Raw genomic sequence first — 24436 nt, 5'->3', positions numbered from 1 at the left:
ATGGGAATGGGCAAGCATGAAGCACACTGGGAATGTGGCAGGGAACATTTTTCTGAACCAAAGACAGACAAAAATATGAAAGGGAACAGGAAAGGGAAGGAAGTGAGTTTGGGAGGAAAATTTCAGCCCAAACCTCACAAAGTATTTATGTAATATATAAAATACTTACATAAAACTTCCTTATACTTTTAAATATATAAATTTTTAATATACTTTTGTATATATGAAACTTTTCATACATGTATATGAAAGTGTTTATCTAATATATATTTATATATCTTTGAGTTTGGAGAAGACAAGGCTTTAGGGAGACCTTATAGCAGCCTTTCAGTATGCAAAAGGAGCTTACAGGAATGCTGGAGAGAGACTTTTCAGAGGGGTATGGAGTGACAGGACAAGGAGGAATGGCTTCAAGCTGATAAAGAGTAGGTTTAGGTTAGATATTAGGAAGAAATCCTTCCCTGAGAGGGTGGGGAGGCCCTGGCACAGGTTGCCCAGAGAAGCTGTGGCTGCCCCATCCCTGGAAGTGTCCAAGGCCAGGTTGGACGGGGCTTGGAGCAACCTGGGCTAGTGGAAGGTGTCCCTGCCCATGGCAGGGGGTGGAACAAGATGGTCTTTAAGGTTCCTTCCAACCCAAACCCTTCTATGATTCTATGATCCTTGTTAAATACAGTAACAATCAGCTGCCTTAGAAGGAGCCAGGCATGTGGACTTACTCTTCATTACACCCCAAAACATCACCTATTACTTTCCAGCTCCCCCTCCTTTATTGGGGTGGGGAGACAGGGCACAAGAAAATGGCAGCAGAAACTCTCTGAAAACCACCTGGATTTGAGAAGGGAGTTAAATGATGGACAAGATGAAGAATCACCCACCTGTGCTGCATCCATCTCATTCAGCATCACCACAGAGGAGCAGTTGTAATCAAACACCAGCCTCCAGAAGTCTGCGATGGTGTTGGGCAGAGGGTGCTGGGTTACAATAAAGGCAGCAGGTTGCTTGTGGCTCTAACAAAAGAACAAGATTAGTTAAAAAAAAAAAAAAATTCAATCAACTTTTATTCAAAGGAATATTATGCCCAGGAGGCTCTGGCAAGGCAATCTGAGCCATTTAACCAGATTATACAAATCACATATCCCTCTCCTTGTTATCTCACTGCAATGAATGAGCGGCTCATAATGGGATTCTTTTGCTCCCAATGAAGACATTTCATTAAAGAAGTGTCACAAGAGCAGAGATTACCCAAATCAATTATTTATATTTTGAGACTCAGCAAATAATATTAATTCTACTATTACTACTACTACTACTATCAGTAATATTAATAATTGGAAAGAAAACAGCTGGAAGCAAATGCTCTCCCTTTCTGCTGCGATGGCCTCGAGGAACTCCAGAAGGGATTAGCCCTGTCTGTTATTGCTGCCTGGGGATGGAGTGTGACAGAGGTGGCACATTTGGATCCCAGCCATCCTTTGTGAGCTTGTGGGACAATATTCAGAGCCTGTGACAATGGCATTTCATTTCTGATGCTATTCTTTCCCCTCAAAAGGGTCCCCTGACCTCAGTCTCCCTAAGCACAGAGGGGTGGGACTGTGCTCCTGACCTCTGTGGGGTCGTGTTAATGAATGTTTGTGAGGCTCCCTGAGATGAAAAAGAACAAGCTGAAAACTTTATTGCCTTCCAAGCACGGCAGGCAATGTGTAAATGAGCCCAGAAACTGCACAGGCCTTCATGCTGTACGTCTGTGAAGCAGAGCTCAATCAAAAGGAGTACTAATTCTGCAGAAAAAGGAAAAAAAAAAACCAAAACAAAGAGCCCACAGAATAAAAAATTTTGGACTTATAGCAAAGAAACAAGTAAAATCCTAAAGTATTAAGGTGGCCATTGTGGGGGGGTTGCCTTTCCTCCTCCATGTGAGTCAGATGTGGGTGGAAGTGCTGAGCAGACCGTTCTGGGAGGGGGAGAAGGTGCAGTGCACACTTTGCCCCAGCTTGTTTCAGGGGAAGGTGAGGGACAGTATTTCTCCTTTCTTCTTAACAAACCATTTTGCAGATGCAAACCTGGCTTTCCAGTGATTCTCACGGGAAAGATCCTAAGGTCTGTTCTCTGGAAAGGGACAGAGGACATGAAGAGGAAAGGTGAGGAGTCTCTAAATCTGCTGGGGGAGAATTCCTGCCCTCTGTGGGCAGCAGGAGCCCTTTGGCTGTATTCCCAAAAGCTAACTCAAGGCAGAAGAGGCTGGTTTTGAATACTCTGCCTGAGACAGTCCCAGCTCAGTTGTAGCATGAGCCCAGGGCCTCACACCCTGAGGGAAGGTTCAACTGGCTCTCTGTGCCTAAGGTTAATTTTGGTTGACAGATGGCCTTCCTGAGACATTCATGCCTCCAAACACGGGCTGTAACCCATCCCAGGTGTAGCATTCCCCTTCCTGCTCCACCACTTCTTCCATCACAGCTTTCACATAATACACCAAGCAAGTCAAATAAGATTCGGGGAGAAGTTTAAAACCAGAAATGAACAAGAGAAATCTGTAAATAAAACTCCTTTAAGAGTTCATGTCCAGTGCAAGACTTCAGACATGAAGCTACTGGGAAAAAAAAGAATTTGCAAGGTCTGTCCTCAACAGGAACAGCTATGAAAATGTGGGATTTTGGCTGTTCCCCTCTGATTATTATTTTCCCCAAAATTTGCTGATTCTTCTTTGGAAGGATAAAGGAGAGCCAGAGAAGATCACAGTGGCTGAATTTCTATGACAGGTGAAAAATTCCTTTGTACTAAAAAAAAAAAATAAAAAAAGATCATACAAATTTTGTGGGGAAGGATACAAATATTAGCAAAGTGATTGGAAGTAATGAGGGCTGAAATGTGCAAACATTCCCAGTCCCTAAGAAACCAGAGAAGAATAGATTGTGCTTCTTCAGAGTTGCAAAAGCACAAAACACACTTTAAAAAAAAAAGTTTCCTTAGGTATGTTTGTAATGAAAACATCACAGTCTTTCTGAAAAAATCTAAAATAAATTCTGTGACCATTTGACTGAACCTCTTAAATGCAGTAGCATCACTGTTTCCCAAAGACTGAAGACCAGACAAAATTAAAAAAGACTGATCCTGATGTTGCTGAGGAAAAAATGATGACATTTCACCCTGGATCATATTTACCCATACTCCAACTGCAATAATTAGTGGCTTTAAAGACATCTCTGTCCAAAGGCATCACAGCAAAAAGAAACCATCAACATAATTCACCCTCCACAGCTGACCTGTGCTGGGAGATTTGAGCCCATAAACAAAGCAAGGGAAAATGCCTTCAGACAGAGTCACATCAGCTCAGCTCATGTCCTTCAGCCTGAAAATATTTTCCACATCTGATCCCTGCAGTCCCACGTTCTTAAACTGCACAAGCTCTAATCAATCACTTGCTCCACACTGCAAATTATTCTTTCCAAAGAGCTGAGCTGGCAAACACTTCTCTTCCCAACATATACAAAACCCAGTGTATGGGAAGAGCTTTGCCACCACTTCGTGTCTCTCTATGATCCAACCTCAGACTGCAAGCTCAGGAGCTCCTTTGCAAAAAAATTTCTACCAGTGTGATGCAGAATGAGTGTTGTGTGTGTGATAATCACAGTCTAGATTATACAGAACCACAGAATGAACCAGGTTGGAGAAGACCTCTGAGATCACTGAGTCCAACCTTTGACCCAACACCACCTTGTCTACTAGACCATGGCACCACATCCAGCCTCTTCCTAAATACTTCCATTTCTGGGAAGAAGAGGAAATTCATGTTTGGAGACCCAGTGATGCCCTAAGATTCTTCTAGTTTTTTGGTTTTTCTAATTTTTATAAGCTTTATAAGTAGTTATATAGTAGAAGTAGATTTTAGAAGCAGCAGCTCTTATTCCTTTACCCTTTAGCACAGTAGTTTACACATTCCTCAACCCCTACATAACCCATTCCATGCTCCCATATCAATATCCCCTGAATTCCAGTAGAAAATGTTTAGTCTCTCTTTAAGAGCAGGCCCTTTTGTTTAAGAACACTTGTGCCTTGGCCTGAACTGCAAAAGTACAGTCAAGAAACTGGGTGACTGTGTACCCTTTGTGCTCTGAAGAAGATGAAGATGATGAAATGGTCTTGAAAAGCCCCCAGCCCCAATTCCAAGGGGGTGGGATGGGGGTGGCCCAGGGCAAAAGTTACGGTGTGGAAACCCTTGGGATTGGACAGACAATATTATAAATTGTAACACCTGTACACGACCAGGGCACATCATGTAATCTTTGTGCCTAGGCACAAATTAAACCCTTTTCTTATCTCATCCTCAATTAAACTGCCCTGGAGCTTTCTTTCCTCAGCTCCTGCAGGCAAGGCCAGAAATCAGAGGCAAATAAGTTTTTCTGCTTCCCACCCCTTTCCCCCAGAAAATCATCCTGAGAAGCAACAAAAGGCCGCGCCCGGCGGGGCCGGGGCGGTTCTTACATCCATGAGGGCAGCATTGATGTAGTTGCTGGACTCTCCATCCACGGAGATGAGGAAGGGCAGGCAGCGGTCCAGGGGCAGCACGTCCATGCAGCGGTTCTTGTCGTGGTTGCGGGGCAGGAGCCCGATGCTGCAATCCTCCGGCCGCACCCGCGGCGTCACGATGTTCAGGGTCTGGGCCAGGGCCCCGGGGAGAGGGGGGGACAGGGAGAGAGACAGAAACAGGCTGAGTGCCTTGGCATTGGCTCCCAAGAAGGATGTGGTGCCTCAGAGCTTTTTTGATTTTTAATTTTTACAGATTTTAGAAGTAGATTTAATGTAGCTGTATTATATCCCTTACCCTGGAGCATAATGGTTACAAATACCCAACCCTACTACCCCATCTCATATCAATCCCTCAGAATTCCTTTAGCCTGTTTAGTCTTCTTTTCAAGGTAGAATTGTAGAAAAACACCTTAAGGCCTGGACCAGAAGATATCACACAGACACAGCGACCTTCAAGTCCAGAACTTTGGAGGAACTCCAAAGACTGTATGTGCTGTGAAGAAGATGAATATGAGGAAGAAGGGGTCTCAAATGCCCCCAGATTCAATTCCTGAAGGGGCTGGGGGTCAGAACAGGGCAGAAGAGGGGGGTGGACAAATTGGGATTGGATGGACCTTATTATAAAATCATAGAACCATTGTCTGAGCGGGTGCATGGTGTGTATTCCTTTAGGCCTATGAACTCATTAAAGGACCTGCTCTCCTTATCTTATCTCCTACACTAAATTGGCCTGGAGTCTTTTTCTCCACGGTCTTTTAGGCAACAATGCCTCATGCAAAATACGATTATTTTAAATGCACTTCCACTCGCAGATTTTGGGATCCCAGAGAAGGGTAAAATGAAGGAGCACCGAGGAGGTTGTTCCTTTTGTACATTTGAATCACACACCTCCCAACCATTTCCAGCTCTAAAACCCCAGAGCAGTCAGACAATATTCCTTTTCTTTCCTAGAAGCTGGAAATAGCTGTCACAGGGGCAAGCTGCAGCTTTGAGCTCCTCACTCCTCCTGTTTCTCCCATCCCTAGGCTGGAAGCTCTCATCCTTCTCCCTCTGCAGGAGGGTCCTGTGCAGGTGTACCCTGAGTATTGACTCACCCAGCAGGTCAGACTGGGTTCAAATCCTCCCGTGATTCCTCAGTCAAACTACTGATTTATCTTAGCAATGCACACAAAAATCTAAGAGAAAATATATTTTTCCTTCTTTTTAACAGGAAAGCCTATTTGTTTCATACATTATTTAGATTGCTACTTTCCTTTTGGAGTGACACAGAGGATGCTTCACTTACATAGTCATACCTAATCTCTGGGGTCTTGCTGTCAAGTCTTTTTCTGTTATCTGTCTTTTCTGCAGCTTGACAAACTGTATTTCTTTAAATATATTTTTCTTTTGTGTTTTCTGTTGTGGAGGCCTCCTGACAAACCAGTCCAGGTTGGTCAGCAGGGATCAAAAACAGCAAATCAAAGCAAACACATCTTAACACCAGCACATAAGTGGTGGTAGATCAGTGGCTATCTGATGTCATTCTACTTTCTTTTGTTATGTGTTCTCTTCCTGAGCAAAGCCCGTGGAGTAATACAGTGAACTCTTTGCAACCAGAGGAACACAAAATATTTAGGGGTCAAAAAAAACCTTAGAAAGGGCTTGACTTCTGCTACAGAGAGGTTATGGGTGGAGAAAAGAGGAGGGACAAACAATCTGAGATAAAAAACGTGTCAAAGTGTAAGATTTGAAATTATCTAGGTGCTATAAATTCTGCAGGTTCTACAGAAAGGCCCTTATCTGGAGGTGGAAGGCAGGTTGGATGGGGAAAAAACATGAAATCTCAAATCTCTGACAATGCAGATAATCAGGCAGGTGGACTTGTTAGAGTGTCTGTTTTACACCCTTCCCCTCTCTCCCTTGTTTCTGTACTGACTCAGATTACAAAAGCTCTCCAGAACAAGCTTTTGTGTGTTTGGACAACATGTAGTGCATGAGAAACACATCCTGCCTTACCTGAGGGCCAGTGGGACCTAAACAATACAAACTGCATCCCCAGACCTACAGTTAGATCAGCTGGTTCACAGAAATTGCAGCAAAGATACCCAGCTTCTGCATTAAACCCAGACAATTAGGGCTGAAGCATGCTCTGAGCCAAAATCCTGTAAAAATAGATCCTACAACCAGACAGACACCGAACCTCTTATGCAAAGTACATTTGCAAAGAGCATTTCCTTCCCACAGGAGCTGCCAGTCCCTGGCAGCTCAAAAGAACAAGCGCAGAGGTGACAAATCTTGTCTCATATCATGACAAAATACACCCAGCAAGTGAGGACTATTTTTTTTTCCAGTGGTGTAACAGCTTTTGATGAAGTTTGGCTTCGGCTCCTTCATGCGAAGCATTCAGAATCAGAAACACTTTTATAGATCTGCTGTGCCTTGATAAAACCAGACCTTTTTTTAATTGAACTGTCATCAGTTGGGATCCACTTTCTTTATCTCACTACACCAACCCTGATGATTCCCTGCAAGGCTTCAGATAAAAAACACATATTCTCCCTCTGCATAGAGAGGGAGGAAAAGAGGCCTCTGACTCACTTTGGGGCTCCCAGAAGACATTCTCTTGCTAGAAAAGATACTTTCCTGGGAAAGGGGGTGGGAATTTACTACAATGAAAGAAATCTTCATCTTTTTATGGCTGACTACAAGTGGTTTTAACAAACAGTAGAGGTTTCTCTCCTTACCATCAAATTCACCTTGACCCAAATTTCCCACAATCTTTCTCACAAATTTTGCCCAAAAATTTCCCATAAATATTTCCCACAATTTTTTTTTCCATATATTGGTGTTTGCAGAAAATCATAAAATCTCAGAATGGTTTGGATTGGATCACCTTAAAGTCATGAGCAGGGACACTTTCCACTAGACCAGGTTTCTCCAAGCCCCATCCAGTCTGGCCTTAAACACTTCCAGGGATGGAGCATCCACAACTTCTTTGTTCAACCTATGCCAGGGCCTCACCACCCTCACAGGGATGGGGAAAAAGACTGGAAAACTTAATTCAGTGTTCTGCAGGGTCAGTTCCCCACTGTGTGAGAGGTACAGCTGCACAGGGTTCATGGTTTGAGTGTCTCAATTTATTAGGGTGGGATAAACAACAGTGACAGTAAACAGTGGAGGGGTTCCCATTTCCTTGCTTGCCCCCACTAATTCAGCACTTGTGAGTTTTCCTGTACATCACTTTGGGTCTCATCACCAGGTACTTGGCAAAACACCTGCAGTGAACTGAGAGATTCAGTTCATTGAGAACTAATAATAGCCAAAATAATGCTCACTGAGCTCCCTCTCTCCTCTGTGTGGAAGGTTGTCAACAAGTTGATTGTCAAGACTTGGGAGCAGTGTATGAGCCAAAAGAATGGATAATAAGCTACCTTGAGGGATAAATGTTTCTGCATAAATTATAGAAGAAAATGAACAGAGTATTTGTTGAAATGAGAAATACAACATTACGTGTGAGAATCAGTACCCTTGCTCTGCTGAAGTAACAGGGAAATTTTTTTCCTTGCCAAAGGCTGAAAAATCTATGCTCAAAAGCAAACCTCTGCCTGATCCAGGAGTAATAACAAAAATCATCTGAAATCAGACCTTGGCTCAGTGTCCCCCTCCTCTGCTCTGCTGGAAATTGTAAAATAACACACAGAAACTGATTAAACACCTTCTATACACCAACTGCAGTGATATATCAAATTACCTGAAACTCATCTTTTATCTGGCTGGAATTGGTCTGTGGATCCAGCCTGCTGATGTTGTAATAGATGGATCTGAACTCACAAACTGGAATGGCCGTGTTGCCACAGAGACATGCCTCCAAAATGGCATCATGGACAAACACATACTGCTCCTGCACAGGAGAGGGATGAGACGTTAAAATCATATTTAGAATATGGATCATGAAACATCACAGTTTTTCCCCCCTTAAATCATGCCCAATATGCATATTTGGCTCTGTTTCACGTGGAGACAAATTACACAGTGTGCTATGTGACAGCTTTGTGAGCATATTTCATCCATCACTGGATGTGAGGTCTCATGTATTCACTTCAAATTTACAAGTAAAATGGGAAGTTGCCACTCTCAGGAACGTCGGGACAAAATGGGGGTGGGTTGAGGAGGAAATCAGGGTGTAAAGCCTTTCTGTTCATAATTGTGAGGCAATGGTCAGGAATGGGCTTCTGATAACAGCAGAGAATCACAGAATTGTTTATGGTGGAAAAGACCTCTAAGGTCATCAAGTCCAACCATCACCCAGCACTGCCAAGCCCACCACTAAATCATGTCCCCAAGTGCCACATCAACATGTCTGTTAAAGCCCTCCAGGGATGGGGACTCCACCACATCTGTCCCTGGACAGCCTGTTCCAGGGCTTGACAATCCTTTGGTGAAGCAATGTTCCCTAATTTTCCATCTAAACCTCCCCTGGCACAACAGTACAAAACCAACTGTCCTAACATGTCACCTCCATTCATGTCTTCAGAATCCTGGACTCTTGGTATTCTGGGTAAAGCTCTTGCCCTGAAGTAAATACGGAAATTCCAACCAAGTTAACAGCCCTTCTCCATTCCAGGCTATTGTCCTGTTCCTCAGGAGGGGAAGGCATTAAAGGACACACATAAAACTTGTGCAGCAGGAGCACAGTTCCACAGGATCCGTGCAGCTGCCAGACACTACACGATGGAGCAGAGTTTGCTTAATCAGCACCCAGAGCTGGAATCAAGGATGTTTTCTTTGTTTAGCTCCAACTGATGTACACGAGGTACTACTGGAGCCTGCAGTGTGCCTATGAATGAGTCATGAGAGGATTCAGGAGCTCTTTTTTCCTACTATGAGAATAAAATTAATCAGCAATGCACAGACCTAAACTTTGAAGGTTTGCCCTCCTGTCTGGGAGGCCCCGAGTAGCTGCCAGCGAACGTGATTCGATGCCCATCTGGGGGCATGTTCAGCCTCTGAAAGTTCTGCATAATCACAGCACAGAGCAAGTGCTGACTTAATGAATTGCTGGGTTGCTGTTGAGTGGAGAAGCCAACAGAAAAGCAGCACCTTGGAAAGGGAGAGCTGCTGGCACCCACCTCTGTCTGCACCAAGTTGACCCTCTGGGACCGCAGCTCCCGCACGCAGTTAAAAATGTCCACCACGCCCTCGTTCTCTGCCATGTCGAGCATGATGTCAATGGCAATAAAGCAGCCTGTTCTCCCTGCCCCAGCACTGGAAAAGAGAAAAACCAGGAGGCTCTGGGTGACCCAGGGAGCATGGAGAGGCAGGACTCTGTGGAGGAGAAAATAACAGCAGCACACACACTGCTGTCTTCTCCTGGGAGCTGCTCCCGCTCCCTGCTGGGTTCATTTTTCTGTGTAGCTAAATCAGCTTGGGATTCAAGAGAATGAGGTGAAATAAAGTTTGTTGAAAGGGAAATGGACCTAGGCAGCAGAAAGAAAAGCCCAGTGTTATTCAACAGCAACAAAAAATTGTGTAAATAATCATTACGATTTCACAGGTCTGTTCATTTGCACCCCTCTCACCACACAGGATGTGGGAGAGCAGCCTCTGGGTTGCAAAGAGACACAATCCCAGAGATTTTCTTCTAGGGGACTCCTTAAAAGGCATGCACACCTTTACTCCAGTGGGCATGATGAAAGGGGCTCACTCTTCCACCTCAAACACTCCCTTTCCCTTTTTAATCCGGAGGAGTTTGGGTCCTGAGGAGGGTGATCTCAAGTCACAGACTGTAAAATCACAGAGAAAGGAGCTCAAGGCTACTCAAACCCTCCAGTTCAGAGCTCCCTGCTGCTCGTGAGAACTGGGCCATCTCCTGCAAAACTGTGTTGTCATCGTGTCCTCCCTCCCTCCCGGGAAATCATCCAAGCTGCTTAGGTGTGAAGGATAGAGAGAGGAGAACGCCTCTTCACATTGCTCCCAAGGAAGGAGGAAAGCTCTGCTCAAATCAGGGAAACTTCAGCTGCCTGAAAACTCCAGCAGAGCCAAAAGCAAGGAGATATGAATGACCATAAATTAATGGACCAGATTAATCAACGGCTGAATAGAGAGACGATATTTTTCATTTGCAGAATTTTAATGAATAAGTGGCATTTCCTCTCTCTTTATCTCTCAGCTTTTCAGAAATTTAACAAATAGTTATAACATTTCTATATTTAGAGGATCCTGGCACTTCATAAATATCGAACAGTGATATTATCCAGCCAGGCATCGGTGGGGAGAATTTGGTAATTACCACTTAAAGCAAGTCATTAAAATTCAAAAGCAGATAAATAACACAGAGGAAATGGCTTTTATTCATTAAAATGGGAAGGGTGAAAAATCTCTCCTTGCTTTCTTGGTGACAATGAATCAGGTTGAGACACCTTCCAAGGCATGTCATGGCACCAGGGTAGCAAACTCAGACCCCGAGCTCTAAATGAGTCCCTTCTGCCAGCTCCTCAGGCTTAGTTCTATTTGATTATAAAACTGATTAATTGCTTGCTAAAAAAACCACTCCAACCAAATAAAACACCCACCTAAACCAAAACTGTTTTAAAAAGATAAGATTTAATTGATTTTCCTTTTTAAAATAGTCGTGGGATGTGCTCTCTCAAGACACAGTGTGGGAATTAGTGGTAATTCCCTGTGGATTGATTAGGGGTGAGATTTTGGGACAGCCAGCCCTGCTCTTCAGGCTTGTACTCCAGCCATGTCTTCTTTAGATCACACATGCCCTGTGCCCTGCAGACATAACTGCTGCTACAAACCCAAACTCTGGTTTCATAGCAATGTCTTCCCTTGCATTTGAAGTCACTTAACTCCTCTCATTTACCAGTTGAAAGGCACTGGGCAGGTTTTTAGCCTGACATTCCCATTCCAGCTTCCTGGGCTTTCAGAAAGCCAAGGTGCCCACGGGCTGGCAGCCAGACTAATATTTCAGATCACAAAATCATCGAATGGTTTGTGTTGGAAGGGACCTTAAAGATCATGTTGTTCCAGCTCCCCTGCTGCGGGCAGGGACACCTTTTACCAGACCAGAGAAGACCTTTGATGCTGGTACAAAGCTGAGCTGCAGCACATGTGGGTACAGAGAAGCAAAGCTGCTTTAAAATTCCCTTTTTGTCGGCATTGTCCCTTCTGCCACACGAGGTTTGTTGAGCCTGGAATGGCTGTCCCAGATATTTACCACTTTCCCAGCTTTGCTATGAGCACTTAACAGAGTACAGGACACCAGGGGGTCTTCTACATTTAAAAGGCCCTCTCTGCCCTACTTCCATCATCTCCAACTCAGCCAGTTTGGCTCCAAAGCTGCCACTTCAGGAAAGGAAAACACGTTTCCCTTTGTTTGCTGGCGAGACCCACAAATCCTACTCTCAAACAAAGGAGGGGCAGTTGGTTATGGGCAGACAGGAAGAAAAGAGCTGCAGGAGGAGAGGCTCAGGTGGAGGGCTGGCATACCTGCAGTGCACCACGATGGGTCCTGCCTCGGGGGGGTTGAGGAACTTCACCTGGCGCACGAAGCCCAGCAGGCCCGTGGCGTAGCAGGGGACGCCGTGGTCCGGCCAGCTGGTGAAGTGGAACTGCCGAATCTCTCGGATCTCATGGTAGCCTTTCTGAGGAGACAACACAGCCTCTATTTTTCTTCCATCAGGCTGCAATCGGCACATTCTGACCCCTGCTCCCTTCCCTCACACAGAGGGATAGCAAACACTGAGCTCTCACTGCACACAGGGACGGGTCCGATCCTGCCTTTCGCTGCCAAAAGTTTTGAGCTGGACTCCAATTGCCAGTGAAGTGAGCACTGTGAGGGTGGATACCAGCTCCCAGTTCAAACCCAGCTCATTAGGCATGTCCAAGGGTGACCTCAGCCCCAGCACACCGTGGCTGTGCTTATCCACCTTCCTTGGTGTCATTATAAACCACCCAGAAGTCACTCCTAAACCCTGTTTGAGGCATTGAAGCAACAGCCTCAGGAATGAAGACCCAGAGAGGGGGCATGTCCCAAGACATGGTAGATTTTCTGCAACAAATTCTCAGTTGGAGATACCACTGGCAGGGAAAAGGGCAGAAACTGGTAGCCACACCCATCACTTGGCTTTTCTGGTGAGATGAAGTTCTTGGTAGGTGACAATTGGCACCTCTTGTATGTGCCCTGCTAAGGGTAACCCCGAAGTGTTGGTCAACTGTGATGTCTTAGACAGGAAATGTGGGTGGAATCCAGCAGCAGGTCCTCTACCCGGTCAGATTTTGGCATCAGCACTTCTCACCAACTTCTTCAGTGATTTAATGAAATATGGAGCTGATGTATCAGAAAACTGAAACAATATTCCCAGCGTGGCTGAAGTTCATTTAGCAGGAGTTTTGGAAAAGGTTTCAAACCACTTACTGAGTGTTTGGAAAGTAATTTGGACAGACCTGGAATACTCTGACACTTAGGCTTCCAATTTTTAATTACAAGTAACAAAATCTCCCAAATCATGCCAATTTGGGGATAGTTTTTATACTCTTGCTTTTATTACATTCTCATTTCTGTTCAAAGGGGACTCTACCTGGCATCCAGTTTAACTGGTACCTTTTTTCATCTGCCATTTGCCACTGTGAAACAAGACAGTTATTATTCCTGGCATATCATCAGCTATCTGCTGGCTTTTGGATGCATTTAAACTTCATGCACTGTGGATTCTACTTCTGTGGCTCCATCAAGATGTTCCTGTAAAATCATTTGTCCAAAAATGGAATCTCTGTCAAAAAATTTAGTTTTCTGAAGTGAAACCTGTCCAAATAGTCACAGCTCCCATCTCCAGGAGCATTCTGGATATTTTTCCCAGAGTTCCCATTTCTGAACACAAATGAAGTGTTGCATCAAAATTTCAGCTGCCTGAAGACTCCCCCTTACCTTTTGGACCGTGAATGTCCGTATGACATACTCTGCCAAGGGTTCTGTCTCAATTAATGTGACTTTAATATCTCCATAGACCTCTGTGTCATCTGGCCAGTATCGAACACACTTCACCTGGGGGGAAAAAAAGACAATATTGAGAGGAAGGAGCTCAGCTTGAGTCACAGCTGACCTACATTTTCCTCCACTTTCAAGCTGAAGCCAACGCAAATCGAGCTTTCTTCTGATGCACAGACCTTGTCAAAATTAACTGTATAAATCAGATCAAAATTCCTTTACCAGATATAGAAGCCACAGGGAGGATTTTTTTTTTTAAATTTGCTCTGTTGTCAATAAAAATGCAAAGGATGCATTTAGCTCCTTTTTTAGATAGTCTTCCTTGAATTTCCATACATATCCTGCTCATAGATCAGATGTACCTGGCAGTCACTGCCACTGCCCCCTCTGAGAAAAGTCTGTGCTCCTGCTCTGTAATTCTGAACTCTCTGTTTAGCCAAAGAATTTCAGTTCATGGGGATTGTGGGATACTTGTAGATACACTAAATTTGTTTGGCTCTGAGCTTTTTCTATAAGATGTGGACACAAACTTGGCATTTTACCAGCTGTGACAGGCCTCAGCTAAGGCTCAAGAAGGAAATCTCCTGAGTAGGTAAACATATCCCAGCTTAGCCAGTTCTGAAAGCCATGTGCAAAACTAACACACTAGAAATAAAAGCCAAGGCTGGGAAGCTCCAGAAGGGATATTTAGGCTAACAAAGACTATCGGGTTATTAAATGCTCTAGCATTAAAGAGTGGAACAGCACCTAAAAGCTGAAGCAATTAGCTGTTGCAAAGCAGGTTTCATGTTCCAGTTCCAGTCATAATTGAAAGGGGTTTATAAATATTAAATATGATTAATGTAGGCTTGTTGTGGGGTTTTGTTTTGTTTTTGTTTTTTTTACACAGAGGCATTTATTTCAAACTGAACTGTCAGTAAAAGGTAAAATATAATAAATAACAATAAATGAACAGAAGCAGCTGGCATTCAACCATGAGATCCAAGGGAAAGCATATTTGAATTACTAATGGCTGGGAGTAAACTATAATTTAATTTTTTTTTTCTTAGTACGAAAGCAATGGAAAGGGTCAAACATCAGGACAAAAATTTTAAGAACTCCAGTTTCTGGCTGAGAAAGTCTCTAAACCAAGGAGGCAAGAATATTTTGGGGAAAGCCATCCCAGACATACTGCCTTCTTATCTCCTAAAGTCAAGCCTCCACCTTTTGAGTTATCCATGTTTGCTCCCTTTGTGGGCTTTGGAAGTTGCCTTGTGCTGACACAAGGACTTCTGGTCCACCTGAGAGAGAACTGGTGGGGGTTTAGGATTTGGACTGTCATTTAAAGAAGTCCTTTGATAGTTTGAGCACCAGCCTCACGTCCTCACTCATCCAGATTTTTAGAGAAGTATTGAAATCATTAGAAAAAGAGTAATTATTACAGAAGTACATTTTTCCTCCTGTACTGAAAAAGGAGAGAGCTTCTGAGCCTGCATAAATTTGTGTAACTCTGCCAAGCCCAGACTCACAGCAGGAACATGATCCTTACTAGTTTAGAAGGGAAGCAGTTAAGTATTAGAAACTCCAGAGTTTCAGGGAAAACTCAGAGTGCCTGAATTAATTTCCTTATTACAGGAAGCAAAAGGCATAGAGTTGCTGAGCTTGACTGAGCAGCAGCATCATGTTAAAGCCAGTGCAGGTCTGGCTTTACACACTGGGAAAGTGGCACCTTACCCTGCCCACTTCCACCAGGTTGGTGACCATGACAACACTTGCAGAGTTTTCTTGCCAAATCATCCTCCAGAAATCCTTCACTGTCTCTTGCATTGGCCCTGGGGCAGGAGAGAAGACAAAAGGACATCTCAAGGCAGTGCAGTGAATGCCAACAGTTCTTTCCAGATCTTCTCTGGCCATTGTCCTGTTCCCACAGGATCCTGCTCTCCCTTTCAGAGCATCCCTCTGTGATTCAGGGTTACAGACAGGAATAGCCTGGAGCTCTCTAAGAGCTCAGACCCTTTCTCACAGTGGTATTTAAGGGTATTTAAGTGGGTATTTCAGGTTCCAGAATTGTGGCAACAGAGGTGATGGTGGGATTGTAGAGAGTGGAGATGGCTCCAGTAATTGTGTGTAAGTGATGGGACAGGGATGCACCCTATAGTGAACCTGTAAGTGAGGTTGGATAGAAATTTGCACCTGATGCACCTCTAAAATTCTTCCATTTCACACTTTATATTGATTAATTATGAAGGAGGAAGGAAACATGCAGAAATTAGCCCTTTTCTGAAGTTTCCCCAGAAAAATTTCAGGTTCCAACAGCCAAATAGCCAGTGCTGACAAGAGGTTTATCAGACTAGAGCCTCTCTCTGACCTTCTTTCCTTCCTCTTTTCTACACTGGAGGTGAAATCCTTCTACTGACTCAATTCACACACTCAGCTCATACTCCATCCTCCACACTCTCTGCCTTCCTGCATTCCCTACCCCCATACATCCTCAAACACCAGGTTTATTCTAATATCTTTCTTTACTCTTTCGATAGGGACAAGCCAGCAATGAACCCATAAAGCAGAAATTAGGAATAATAGGATTTCTGTGGACATCACCTTTGGGTTAAGAATGCACAAAAATGAGGACAAATAATAGTAGAGGGAGTGGTCATGGCATAAGAGTTGGGCCAGTGATGCAGGAAAACAGCCCCCTGCTGTAAAGATCAGGAGTAGGGAGGTTTGTAATCCAACATGGATAGTCCTAAGTTCCCCAAAACAGGTGATGTCACCCTATAAATAGCTCCTCAAACAATTTAAAACAGCAGTGGTTTTACAATTATTTAGACATACAAGAGTGAACTTGCCTTGAGTTGCAATGTAATGGCGAGGCCGGTGGTACCCCTGGAAAAAAAGAAAACACATAAATTCCTGTGAGATCACAGCTCAGGGAAAGCACTGCATGGATTTCATACTCTCCAGGTACCAACTGCTGCACTCTGACAGTGTATAACTGGTTACTGAATGAATAAAAGGGGGCAACCAGGTTTCCCTGTGAGCTTTTAAGTGAGGGTATCTTGCTCAGGCTGAATAATAAGATTTCATTATGCCAAAGAGAAAATTGGAATGGGCATTTTTTAAGCACTTCCTCAAAGAAATGCAAGTCCTGTGATTAACCTGTGGGTAACTCTGAAAGCTGACAGGCAAAACACTGCATCTTCTCATTTGAAAAAGAATAAAGGTATGAATTTGCCTCTGTGTGAAAGTGCTGCCTAAGTGTGTTTTTTATCCCTTAAAGAAACTATTCGAAACATTTCATGTTCCTGTGATTTAGGAGCTGCATACAAGAAGTGCATGTTCATTTGATCACTGGGTGTGAGAGGGAGGCTGGTTTTCAAATGCTATTTTATAACACTAAAAAAAAGCCAGTCTATTTACGTGCCTTCTGCACTACAACTTTGTAAGTAGTTGGCAAATCTCAGATACCCACTAATGCTACTGTGAGGGGCTGACACTGATTCCTGCATCCGTCATTTAGCCCACATTCCACTTATGTTGGTGGATCTGTCAAACACAGGAAATCTCCATCTGCCCAGATTGGTCAGACAAAATAAACTGGAGACTGAGAACCTTCTCCCTGTCACAACATGATATCTGTGTAACGTTCAGTTGTCACTCAGAGCAGATCAACAGTCTGTCCCTGTGTCAGAGGCACCAAACTCCTGAGCAGAGTTGTCACAGGAATGTTTGTCACACTGGGGATGTCCAGGAGCCTTACATCGATGTAATTGGCATTGATGTAGTCAGAGTGAGGGTCCCCATCCAGCAGCTGCAATCTCACTCTTGAGTGATCATCTGAAAGAAGGAAAAGGAAAAAAAAGTGACAGTAACGATAAACGGGAGTTTCTGAGCGGTTCGTGTGCTGGTTCCTGCAAATGGGTGTCACAGAAACACACCATGTCCTAAGCTGGAAGGATCATCAAAGTCCAGCTCCTGGCCCTGCACAGGACAACCCCAAGAATCCCACCATGTGCCTGACAATTGGGTAATTCAATATTTACAATAATAAAAAACATCACATGTATCCCTGTTCCTAAAAGCCCTTTATTTTGTGTTTAAGACACAGTGTTTGGATCCTTAAGTCAGTCATGCTCTGTGTTCATTAAATTTGCTGCTGTCACCATAATCCTCATGGAGGTTTGAGACAGGTCCCAAATGCTGCCTGGTTTGGGAGTCTTGGGACAGATCTTTGCAGGGTGTATCTCCATTACAAAAGCCATTTTCCCACTAGGAAGTTACAACCTCCCTGGCTTCACCCGATCTATGGAAACTGAGGCAAGAGCTAAAACTGACAGGACCAGGATAAAAATAAACAGGTCACAACAGAGGTATAGAAGATTAAGGAGGGTAAAATGGCAAACGAAAGCCTGCAAACAAGAAATGGGGCAACCCAGAAACCTGAAGGGAAATATGAAAGGAAATCAGAGCAACGTTCCTTTATGCAACCCCCAGAACTCACAGTGGCAAAATGGCATCAAGGCAGTGCTGAAAAAAACAACAAAATTAGAAATGTTCATCTCTTCGAGGAGGTTCAAAGTTACTTTGGATAAGGCAATAAAACAGCAGAGATCAATCTTTTCATCTCCCAGCACGCTCCACAGTTCAGACGCAGGAAGGAACTACCCCAGCGGGCAGATTATGTCATGATTTTCCACCAAGGGAATAGTTTGATCTTTCTCTGGAACAGCTGGTGCTGGGCTCTGTCACAGGAGATACTCCTGAGCCAGGCTGCTGATGTGATTTGCTCTGGCAATCCCAGCACTGGCATGGAATTAATTGCAGAACTGCTATCTAAGGGTCAGTTGCTTGGCAAAGGCTCCTGGGTTACAGGGGTCACTGCTGGCCATGCTGTGCTCATTTCTAAATGATTTTTTAAAAGAAGTATAATATCGAGTCCATTAAGTTTATTTCCTCCCTACCAGCTATACAGACCGTAGCTCTGACAGTAAAGCTTTAATGTTCACCAGCACTTTGCAAAATACAGGCCCAGGCATGATTTACATTCAATTAAAAGGAACCATAGCAATGAAACATAAAAATATGAGGCGTAATTCTGCAGCAACTCAGTCAAAAAGGGTTTTTGTCATGACTTAATTAAATGTAGAATCAGATAATAATTGTGAAGACAGATGTTTGGGCAGCTCTGAAACCCAAGGCTTGGATATATATTAAATATTCATTCGGTTGTGTGAAGGAACGGTCCTACTCTGTTCATCTTTTGGGTGAGATTTACACACCTCGTTGCTGTGTTTATGAAATCCCACATTTGCATTCGGAGAAGGTTATGCAGGTGAATCCATCAGAAGCTCTGTTATATTTGTATTAATAAATACCACCTTTGTAGACACAGGGAAGTGGGCACATTTCTCAGAGTGCTGATGTCCCCAATTACCTGCGCTCAAGGCAACTGCACGAGGAGCTGCAGTAAATCATGTGCTCAGACAGACAACAAAAGAATTTATACTTAGAGCAATTCACAAAGACAGACAAAGAGCTGATTAAACTGGACATCTGGATGAAATACAGAAAAAACTCCCGCAGCCAATTTCCCACTTGCAATTCAGGGCAGCAAACGGAGCTTGTGGAGAGTCCCAGGGAACAACAGCAAAGGAAAACAAACCCTGGAGGTGATGGTGGGGAGGGGAAACATTTACTGACTCCATGCCACAAGAGAACAACGTTATGGAAGTGTCAGCTCACTGCAACTAAAAATGAGACCAAAAATGCCCCTCGTGACAAGTGAAAAGAGTCCCAGGTTGATTTTTTAAAGTGGGACCAAGACAATGTCTCTGCACAGGGTGCAGCTCAAGTGCTCCAGACAACCCTCGAGGAAGGACCTGCCTCTCTTCATTTAACACAGACAAACTCCAAAATTAAGTTTCAGCTCTTTGAGCCACTCTTTAGACAGAAACTCAAACCAGGCAGGATGAATATCTCTGGAGGGAGTTGAGTGGGGAAGACCTGAGAAGCAGAGTGAGAAGCTTTAGGCACTTCAGACAATCACAGATAATTATGGATAAAGGAAAGAAGCTCCACAAGTGCAAAAAAAGTGTTGTTGGTTTGGGGTTTTTTGAAGCCAAATAATGGAAAACCCACAAAGGGTGAAGAAATGATCATTGAAAATTAATGCTATTTATTAAAAAAAAAAAAAAAAAAAAAAAAAAGGAGACATCCAGGTCGAATCACATTTTGGGACCAAATGAGAAATACTTTGCTTTGGAAGGACAGAATTCAAAATATTTCATTGCATATTTTACAAAAATGAGATTAGTTCCTGAGGGAGATTTATTGCTCTTACAAGTGAGAACAGTGCAGCAGAAAAAAAAAATCTGTGTATATGCTAAGCACACAAAATATTAATGATATCTTAATGGTGTCTTTAACCTTGTTCAGAAGTTTAGGAGCAGAGTCTGGATAAAACTTCATAAAATAACTTACCTTGTAAATCTCTTCTTTCCACAAAAAACTTTGGAACTTGGCTTCTTTTTTTCTTTTTTTTTTTTTTTAAGGCAAATTATCATGCTCTTAGCAGTAAAAATCTTAGGGGTTTTTGCCTATAGACTTTAAAGGCCTTTTTAAAGAACAACAAATGTCTTAATTATATCTTCTCCCAATGGTTAAAACTTATTTCTGATTCTGCACTTTATTCCCTGGACTACCCTAGACAAGGTGACCATGTATTTGTCACACTGAAATGAAAGGTTCACTCAACTCTTCATTAAATTTATCAGACATCATATCCCCAAGTGCTACAAATGGACTCTAAGAAACTTTAAAAATGGAGGGAGAAACAGGAAAAAAAAACCCGCCTTCAGGAACCACAAAAAATGGAAATAGGCTTTAACAAACATATAAATAATTTTATTTCTCCCTGTTTACTATAGTCTGTATGCAAGTTAGCAGAACTCTAAATTTATATGAAGAGTACTTTGACTGAAAATTGGACTTAAAACAGATTTCAAAAATGACAAGAATTTCAGTGAAAGGCACTGTGATCCCATTTTAGCACAAAATTGTCACCATTTTAAACTTCTGTCAAAATTCCCATTAGTGATCGTTTGAAATATCATGGCAATTTCTCCCCATCTCATTTTGACACCAGCACTGGATTAATCTCACACAACTTTCGCCATCTAAATATTACTCAGCTCGTCTAAATTGGCTGTCAAGGTTCCCCACAGTCAAGGGAGAAATCCAGACATCTTTTGAAATGACTCAACCCAGTTCTGGTAGAAAAGGATGATTTGCCCTCTCAAGGACACTCTGTCCTCCCCTTTTTCCTCCCACTGATCCCAGACTGTGCCTGGAGAGCTGGGTAACAGCCAGGTGGGACAAATCCCACCCTCTCAGGGTCATAAACCATGGGCATTGCACAGACACACAAGAGTTTAGGCACTACAGGAGAAACCATGCAATAAAAATGCTTGGAAGATGAAGGATTTCTGTTCTAAATCCAATGCTGACATGGGAGGCCCTGGCACAGGTTGCCCAGAGAAGCTGTGGCTGCCCCATCCCTGGAAGTGTCCAAGGCCAGGTTGGACAGGGCTTGGAGTAACCTGGGCTGGTGGAAGGTGTCCCTGCCCATGGCAGGGGGTGGAATGAGATGAACTTTTAAGTTCCTTCCCAACCCAAACCATGCTGTGATTCTATGTAGGGTTTTAGGGGCACTGCACCTGCATGCCTGCTGAAAGCTCCTTTAATTTCTCTCTTCCACCACAAAATACTCTGATTCATTCACAGTCTTCCAGCCCAAAGCATACGGCAGTCAGAGCATGAAGGAAATACAGCAAATTTCTCTACTGTCTTTCATCATCAACTCCATAGTTTTTAGTGGAACATCACAAGACTTTAAACCCAGGGTGGCTCAGTGGGGAAAAGAAAGGGACAGGAAGTGCTCTCCTATGAGCTGAAGCAAAACACAATCCTATGTCTTTGCATCTTCAGGTCTCATCTGAGAGTTTTTTACTCCCCTATAATGTAATGGCTCTAAACTTGAACAAGATGGGGAGAAATAAAATAGAACCAAAGGTCCCATTTAGCTTCTGAGTATTTTCTCTTCTATGGAATAGATTCAGCTCAACCCACAAAAGCTCAACATCCCTCCACTAACAACCACTTTCTGATGCTCTTTGAAGGCCTCAATATCTAGGCCTTAGAGCCCAGAGATTAAAATCATTTTGCTTCAGCACATAGATGGATCCACAGCCTACCCTTGCCCCCTAAAGACAAACTTTGCATCTCCACAGTTGTCTTTGTGTTTACAGCCTTTTTACTCCCAGTGCAGGAGCAAAGCTCGTGGACTCAGTTGATATAATAAAAGGTTTGAGCAGGGCAGCTTCCTCCAGCATGGTAAGTCTGGGCCATTGCAGTGCATCTTCCCACCATCCACAGTGGATTTCTGTGGTCATACAGACCCCAGATCCACTGCTCAGCTTTTCTACTTTTCCAAAAACATACCGCTGCTGTGGAAGGGAACCCCGAAAATGTGGGATTTAAAGCATGGTGGAGTTTAGAGTTCTCTTGCCTCTCCTCTCCATGAGCAGATGAGCTCCTAGATTAGTTTGCAAATGAAGAGGAGCAGGTGTTGGGGCTGACAGCACGATGTGGGTTTTCAGAGAGAGGCAGGATGTTAATCCAGCCCTGGGAGAGCAGTGAGCCGAGTAAAACAGTCCTGTAACTGTGCTATTACCCAGAAGGCCAGAAAGACAAGATCTAATCTGCTGTGATTCACTGAGCAGTGCTACTTATTGCAAGGGCTTACAAACCCCCATTTTAACACAAGTCTCTGAAGCAGTTACAGAAGTTAGATCAAAACCTGGCTTTTCAGCTCACACCCCACAAGGCAGGGGATATCCTGTTCCAGGAGTGATAAAACAGCACTGGTGATTAAATAAATAATGTTAATTGCTATCTGCAGCCTTTTACCAAATAAACTGGCAGGAGCAACCAGTGCCTGCTCTGAGTTTCCCCAGCCATTACAATTCTAGCACAACTAAGCAGCTCAGGGTGTCACCACGTTCCCCCTCCTCTGCTCAGGCTTTGGCACAGCTTGTACCCACCAGAGCACAATTCATTTGCAGGACATGCCTAGAGGGAACCCCTTTCCTGCTAGCCTGAGCTCTGCTTTTGCTCCTTTGCTCTGGATCCTGTCAGTGCCTTTACTCAGGGAAATTGCCCCGTGTTGCCCATCAGCAGGGTCTGGCTCATGGTTTTACAAAATGATGGATGTTATGCTCCTTCCTTAGGCATCCTCCCTTCATTCTCCCAGGCATCCTCAATAGGACTTCACTCCATTTTATCACTGTTGCACATTACTAAATTCTCCTTGCTGTCTTTTAGAAGAGCTGTTGTCTCCTCCTCAAACTCTTTGTTCAGATATTTGAAGTGAAGAAAACCCACTCAGCTTTGTTATTCACCTTCAGCTTGTCTGCATCCTTCCTCTTTCACTTTGCTTTCCTTATCTGTGCCTTTCCACCCTCTAAACCCCATTCTGAAATCTTTCCCAACAGCCCTTCCCACTCGAGCTTCTTTTCTGACATTTTATCCTGTGCAGACACTTCCTCCTTAGCTCTGATTACATTTTGCATTCCCTTATTCAGGTTCATCACCTCCTATCTGCTCTGCTCCTGTATTTATATTTATAGCTAAAAGGCTCACATCACTCTTCGTTAGACAACAATTTGTCTCTGTGAGCACCTTCCCTTTAGACAACAGCCCGTTTATCTTCCTGGATTTTGCTTCCTAACTTCTCACTTTTCACTTGGAGTTCAACATTTTCTCTGTGATCACCTTCAGCCTAAGTGGGATGGTGGCTGTTGCACGGGGTCTGGCCTCTTTTCACCTCCACTTTTAAACTATGCCAAGTGCTTCCTCAGAATCACACAGAGAATCAAAGTTTTTCACATTTCCTTCCTCATATCACACGATGGCACTTCCACCTTCAATCCAGTGTTTGCAGCTGGATGATTCATCTGTCTTAGACTCATTTAATCTCAGTTAATTGTACAGACAAGTAAATTGAGCCTCTGGCTGGAGGTGTCTCTCTTTGCCACAGGAAGCTCCCAGCGAGGTGGAGCTTTCAGGCAGCTGAAGTTTAGGGAGACAATTTTCATGCTAATTGTAATGCTCCAGTGCTGTCACTTCCATTTTCCACAGGCAGACAAAGGACTGATGGCCTGGATGACCTGCTCACCACCAGTGCAAAGCCAACAGCAGAAGTGGGATCAGATCAGGGCTCATAAACTTCTGATCTTCGTTTCCAGATTTCTTCATCTTTGCCACAGGGGCTCTGAACTGAGCTGTTCTATGCCAGTCCCCCCCAAAGTGCCACATGAATAATTTCTTCCAAGTCTTAAAAGAGAGGAGATGATGTTTCTCTGCAATCTAGGTTTAGCTTGGTTTTTTGTTTAGTTGGGTTTTTTTTAAATTCTTTGGTAAAGTCTATTTGTTCTACAGGAAATATATATTTAACCCAAGAAAAAAATTGCAGTGCAAAATATATCCCTCAGCATGACTTAATTTTGCTTTTATAGTATTCAATAGATTTATCCAGTCATGAAAATCTATAGCACATTCATTTATATTCTTATTTCTTGTTCTGATGGTCTCAAGCTTGGCTTCTCCAACTTGATGCTGCTCAGCAGCCCCTGAAAAGAATTACTTTTCACACCTCCTCCCTGCAGTCATAAAGAATAATGAAACACTGGGATGAGCTGCCTGGGGAGCCTGTGGAAAGCTCAGCCTTGGAGATCAACTTTGGAAGAGATTTCAGAAATATCTGATAAAAATAAGAGAGATGAATCTAATCCCGCCTTGGAGAATAAAGCTGACTCGAGTGGCTTTATGGAGTTTCTGCCTGTGTTTCTGCAATGTATCAATATTCCAATAACATCAACGATAACTGATCACTGAAAGAAGTAA

The 24436-nt window shown here is 43.5% G+C and overlaps 1 protein-coding gene across 1 annotated transcript in view; it reads right to left on the bottom strand.

Moving 5' to 3' along the window:
- The window catches only part of PTPRT (protein tyrosine phosphatase receptor type T), a 457975-nt gene that overhangs the window by 14356 nt on the left and 419183 nt on the right, over nt 1–24436 (bottom strand). The window contains exons 23-31 of the mRNA XM_051802833.1: nt 17235–17311; nt 16324–16360; nt 15209–15306; nt 13436–13552; nt 11998–12152; nt 9633–9768; nt 8255–8404; nt 4480–4653; nt 876–1007 (exon numbers count right to left, since the gene is read on the bottom strand). Of these exons, the coding sequence (XP_051658793.1) occupies nt 876–1007; nt 4480–4653; nt 8255–8404; nt 9633–9768; nt 11998–12152; nt 13436–13552; nt 15209–15306; nt 16324–16360; nt 17235–17311 (1076 nt within the window). The remainder of the gene's footprint in view (nt 1–875; nt 1008–4479; nt 4654–8254; nt 8405–9632; nt 9769–11997; nt 12153–13435; nt 13553–15208; nt 15307–16323; nt 16361–17234; nt 17312–24436) is intronic.

The sequence above is a fragment of the Manacus candei genome, unplaced genomic scaffold, assembly GCF_025592945.1.
Source record: "Manacus candei isolate 608988 ecotype Guabito, Panama unplaced genomic scaffold, ASM2559294v1 h1tg000057l, whole genome shotgun sequence".
In the NCBI taxonomy this organism is placed as follows: Eukaryota; Metazoa; Chordata; class Aves; order Passeriformes; family Pipridae; genus Manacus; species Manacus candei.
The sequence above is the reverse complement of the archived record's forward strand: the minus strand, read 5'-3'. Positions and strand labels throughout refer to the sequence as shown.